A 5,206-nucleotide genomic window follows, 5' to 3' on the forward strand; every position below is an offset into this window, starting at 1 on the left:
AAATTAAAACAGAAGTTGCTCCCATGGGGCTTCTTATAAGGACTCATGGATTTAATTCTGAATGGCTTCATCATTTCACAGCGAGAAGCAGATTCGATATTGCCGCTTCTTGTAACTGTCTCCAGTAAAAAGGCAAAGGCACAAAGTTAAACTGCAGTTCAGTGGAAGCAGTTCTGAGAGGACTAATGTCTAAATGTATAGTTTTGAACAGCTTCTTAGAGTTTGTCCAATAATCTTTCATTTTTATCTGTTTATATTTATTATAGTACATTTTATCTCTTAAATTATAGGTCAATTTTATATTAGGATGTTTTCCACCATGTAAAAAAGGATTGTGGAAGAATCTAGAATTATCATCAGGGCCTTGGTGCTTCTGACCTAGTGCTTGTCTCAGAACTGGCTAGCCATGCTATGCACTGTCAGGTTGGTGCCAGCCAAGGACAGAAAATCTTGATCAGGGTTTGAAAAACCGAACATTGAAGTACAAAATAATTCTGACTTTGTCCCTGATTTCGTATCTACTGAAGTGACAGGCTTTATCCTGTTCTAGGACAGCAACCCTTTTGATGCCACCGCAGGCTATCGTAGTCTGACCTATGAGGAGGTGCTGCAGGAGCTAGTGAAGCACAAAGAGCTGCTCAGGAGAAAAGACACCCACATCCGGGAACTGGAGGACTACATCGACAACCTACTCGTAAGGGTCATGGAAGAAACGCCCAGTATCCTCAGAGTGCCATACGAACCGTCCAGGAAAGCTGGCAAGTTCTCCAACAGTTAATAAGCCAACTGCACTGCATTTCTGATTGGGGGGAAAAAAGAAAGGAAGAAAGAGAGACGGAAAGAAGAAAAAGTTGTTACTAAAAAGAGACTGCTCTTTCAGATTTCTTTACATACTCCATGGTCAAAAATTGTTTTACCTGTGACTATTGGCAGGGACTGTCAAGAGTGACCTTTGAAGTGAGCTGAATAACTTAAACTTTTAAAGTGAAAATGGGCCAGATTCTCCATAAAGAAGCAGTTGCTTAGGATTCACTTAGGTGCTGGAGCCAGTCCACTGACATGCTCTGGGCCTTAGAAGTGTCTTCAGAAGTATGTCACTTACTCCTCAGGAATAGATTTCTCATAAGCAGAATTGATTCCGTGGTTGGTTTCTCAGCATTCAGTTTGTACACATATATAACTGCAGGAATACTGCTCATTATAAACACTACTTTAAAAAAAGTTCATGTTTTATATACGGATCTACATACGTGGATATATGTTCATGTATCTGTATATAAAATACATGCGTATACCTCATATATACATGTTTTTAGAACATTTAAAAACAACCGGTTGCTTCTAAAATTAGGATGCCAGTTTCTTAATTTGAAAATGTGTGCTCTATTGATGCAAAACAAATCGTCATTGTTACTACAGTATTATGGTTCGTTATGGAAAAGCTGCTTCAAATCACTCTTGACTATATGAACCTTAGTTTCAGAATAAGCTGCTACTCTATATTATTCCAGCATTAATTTTTTTCTCTTTTTCCAAAAGTAATGCTCCAAAGTCATTTTTTAGAGAATGACATGTTTTAGGAAACTTCATTAATTTCACAACAGCATGGATTTCTTGAATTCATTTTTTATCTTCACATTTGAGTTTTGTTTAAGCTATAAGCAGAAGATAAGCTAATATAATTTGTTGAGATTCTGAATGCCTTTAAATCACTAGCAAAGAAAATACTAAGTTCAATCTGAAGATTTTGTTTGGGGGGGTGGGGTGTAGGTGAGCGTCTGATGCCTCATAACCCAAAGCGGTGAGCAAATTCTAGGAATAAAGAATTAGGCTTGGTTTCAAGTTACATAGATAATAGAGCAGATGGTTGCATTTGGGTCTTGAACCAACATAACAGTTACTAAAGGAGGAGTGAATTTTTAGAACAGATCTTTACTAGCATGACATGGTATACTATTCTACATCTATCCTTTAAGAATTGAATTATCACAAAATTAGGACGGCTTTTTTTGTAAGTCTGCTTCCCAAAAATGTTGATTACTTCTGTGAATTATCTTCGTATATCTGTGCAAAATTAGTCTGAAATTTAAAATGTGAAACAATGGTTATAAAATTATTACTGATCATCTACTGCTATTTTTTACCTTACAAATTTCTAAAATACTTAATATAGAACACTGAATCTGTGTCTTCTGAATTTAATGAAAAATATACCTTATACGGAGTCATATAATCCCCCATCTTTTAATGAACTGCATTTTTGTCTAATATTTGACTCTGTTAAGACTCCATTGGAAATTAAATAAAAAAGCAGATATAACAGTTTTGCTCACTTTAGTTATTTGGAATCAGTTACTACTTGGCCAAGCTTATATTCAATCCATAAATTAAAATCCCTTGTATTTTCTGAGTTTCTTGAGTTTTCCTATAAGAACATACACTTTGAAATTATGAAAATTTTCCTCAAATCCAAAAATTAAATAATTTCTGAAATGAAGACATGGAGAAGGCAAAACAGCTGTTACCGACTTTTTCCTTCACTTATATATTTCTGTAATTAACCTCAAAATCTGATCTCGAGTTTTATTTTCTCATTTGAGGTCTTAGTAATTATTATCTTTTAACGTGGTGTCATTTTTAATTAACATTTGTTAAATATTACAAAATTCTTAGCATTTGTTTTTTTCTGTTAGTATAGTTGAAGCTCTTCTTACATTTTTAAAAATACCCAAATCCATGTGTTTTTAGTACTCTAACAGATTATCTGCAGATATTTTAATCTGCTTTGGCCAAATTTGCTCTTTATAGAATGAACCAAGATGTTGGTTCTGTATTGAGGACATGTTTCATGAGACTAGAGCTCATTAAAAAGTATGGCTCGAGTACTGCTATTCTTTTTATAAAGAAATTCATTTTTATGAAGAAATTCATTTTTAAGGAGAAATTCTTTTCTTGTATAAAAACTGTTAAGAATTAGACTTATCCATACGTGATTGATTTGGTTATAACCAAATTAATAGTTTTATCTTTAAATCTGAGACAAGAACGCTATCAAAAACTCAATTTGCATTTATCACTGCCTGAAAATGTTCTGTTCCGTCGTTTATGAATTTTTACTCATGACCCAGAGCAAAACATATATCTTCTTAATCGGTCAGTATAATAAACTAAAGACAAAAAGTAAAAATGAGTTCCCAAGTGAACATATCAGTGTTTCCGGTGTGGGCAGAAGTACAAACAGAGTGGTTTTATTTTCTAGCATCGTGGAAGGAAGGCCAAAAAAAGATCACCTTAAGTTTGTTTTTCCAAAATGTAACTTTTCAACATATTCTATCAGTATATTTCGTTAGTAGCTTAGAAATGGAGATAAGATATATGCACTCATTAAATAACGCGCAGCACTATAGACTTATAAACAGATTTTACTTTTATGCTTTACAGATACATGCTGAAAACTGTTTCCACCAACGAGGATTTTTTAAAATTGCAGCATTGTTATTTATCTCAAACCTATCTTAACATACTTCTGTTATGTAATTAAATTCTATTATTTTTAAAATCGTATATTTTATAATCAGTTTCCCTCCCAGTTTTAAAATTCAGTGTTGAAACTACTGAGAGTACTGTCCTCCCACTTCTGTGTCAAGTTTCATTTATTGAATACCAGGGTCATATCTTAGAATTGTATATAAAATGACGTGTCGCCCATTCATGAAAAATGTTTAAGTATTGCTTTTGGCTGCTACATGCTGCGTTGAGCCTCGTTTTGCCATTCTCCCACAAATGTGGTATTATCCATAGATTATACATAACTGTATCTATTGCTTTTGGCAGTAAATGAAGATTTAGTTGTAATTTTCCAGCTGTGAAAATGTTGCCTTGTATTTAAAAGCGTTTCATGAATGGAAACCTAAGTAAAACTCAGCTCATTAGTGACAGACTTGCTTCCCCCACATCCTTCCATCACCAACTCCTCCGCCCTCACAGCCCCCCTGCCTACCACCCCCATAAGGCTGCTTATTCTTTAGTAAGGAGACTCCGGGGTGGGGGCGGGGGGTAAAGTACTCTCTTTAATATGTCTAGTAATTGTTACACTAGAGCTTTTATTTCCCTCTGTAGCTTTTTAGGAAAAGCAACCTACCTTGGATTTGTAAGTCAAGCTGAAAGTTTTTGATGTCCATGTACTCATGTGTCTTATAGAAATGGTCACTTGTGTGCGTGTGTGTAAGTGACGTGTAAAGCATGCTTATTCACTTGATCTCTTTGAAGTACGAGGAAAAGGATCACGGTGCTGCTGGTTCAAGATGGCAGATGCAAGGGTCTGTCAGCACACATTGGAAAGCCCCCGTTTTCACAGATTTGTAACTTTAATAATCCAGGTGCAATTATTGGAAGTATTTAATATGCAATAGGTAGCACCTTAACTCATTAATCTGCATATGAAGGGTTTTCTGATGTATTTAATAAGTAGTGTGGAAGCTCTTCAAGCATTAAACTAGAGTTGACATTTTATTTCATTTATTTCTTATGTCAAAACCACTCACTATGGAATTGAAGTCTGTAACAAATGATGTATTGGGCCTATTAATCTTCGAAGCTTCCAGGTGGTTTGTATTTTAAGGTACAAAAAATGCTGCAGATCTAGAAATATATATATTTAGCAGGTATTTGAAAGATATCAACATTATTTATAACTGAAGAGTATTGTACTTATTAAGTAAAATGCTCTGTTAACTTGTGTACATTTTTACAGGTACAAACTCAAAAGTATGTAAGCATTGCATAATGTGACAATTGTATAATTTATGTAATCTGATGCATGAATCAGAATTTTTATACAATATATGATTTATTATAGTTGATTAAAGTGTTTAATCTTAATTCAATTGTCGTAATTTCTTATTACAGATGAAACAGCGCGGCATACGCATTTGTACGAGTCCCCGCCTTTTAAAAATACTTAGGGTGCCTCCTGTTTGGTGTATTGCAGCAAGTATTCTGTAAGACCTACAAACCCATTTCACAATGAAATCGTTCAGAAAATTCATTTAGAGGAGAGTTTCTAAGTACCTTAGAGTGGACATTCTTCAGCAAATGTGGAGCTGTGGTTTGGTCGAAAATAACATTCGAGTACTTACATTAGGCTAAGGCCTGTCTGTGTCCAGTGTTTTCTCAGCATAGCGTTCAAGTACACACCTGTCTATCC

General features: G+C 34.7%; 1 protein-coding gene across 3 annotated transcripts in view; it reads left to right on the forward strand.

Moving 5' to 3' along the window:
* RAB11FIP2 (RAB11 family interacting protein 2) overlaps positions 1–5,206 on the forward strand; it is a 58,834-nt gene that overhangs the window by 38,984 nt on the left and 14,644 nt on the right. The window contains exons 5-6 of one of the 3 annotated variants that reach the window (XM_023530100.1): positions 551–758; positions 3,442–4,886. In XM_023530100.1, the coding sequence (XP_023385868.1) occupies positions 551–758; positions 3,442–3,452 (219 nt within the window). In that variant the 3' untranslated portion in view covers positions 3,453–4,886. Of the gene's footprint in view, positions 1–550; positions 4,887–5,206 lie in introns of those variants that run through there. The other 2 variants (XM_011359246.2, XM_023530099.1) reach the window with 2 other exon arrangements.

Source organism: Pteropus vampyrus, unplaced genomic scaffold (assembly GCF_000151845.1).
Source record: "Pteropus vampyrus isolate Shadow unplaced genomic scaffold, Pvam_2.0 Scaffold46, whole genome shotgun sequence".
In the NCBI taxonomy this organism is placed as follows: Eukaryota; Metazoa; Chordata; class Mammalia; order Chiroptera; family Pteropodidae; genus Pteropus; species Pteropus vampyrus.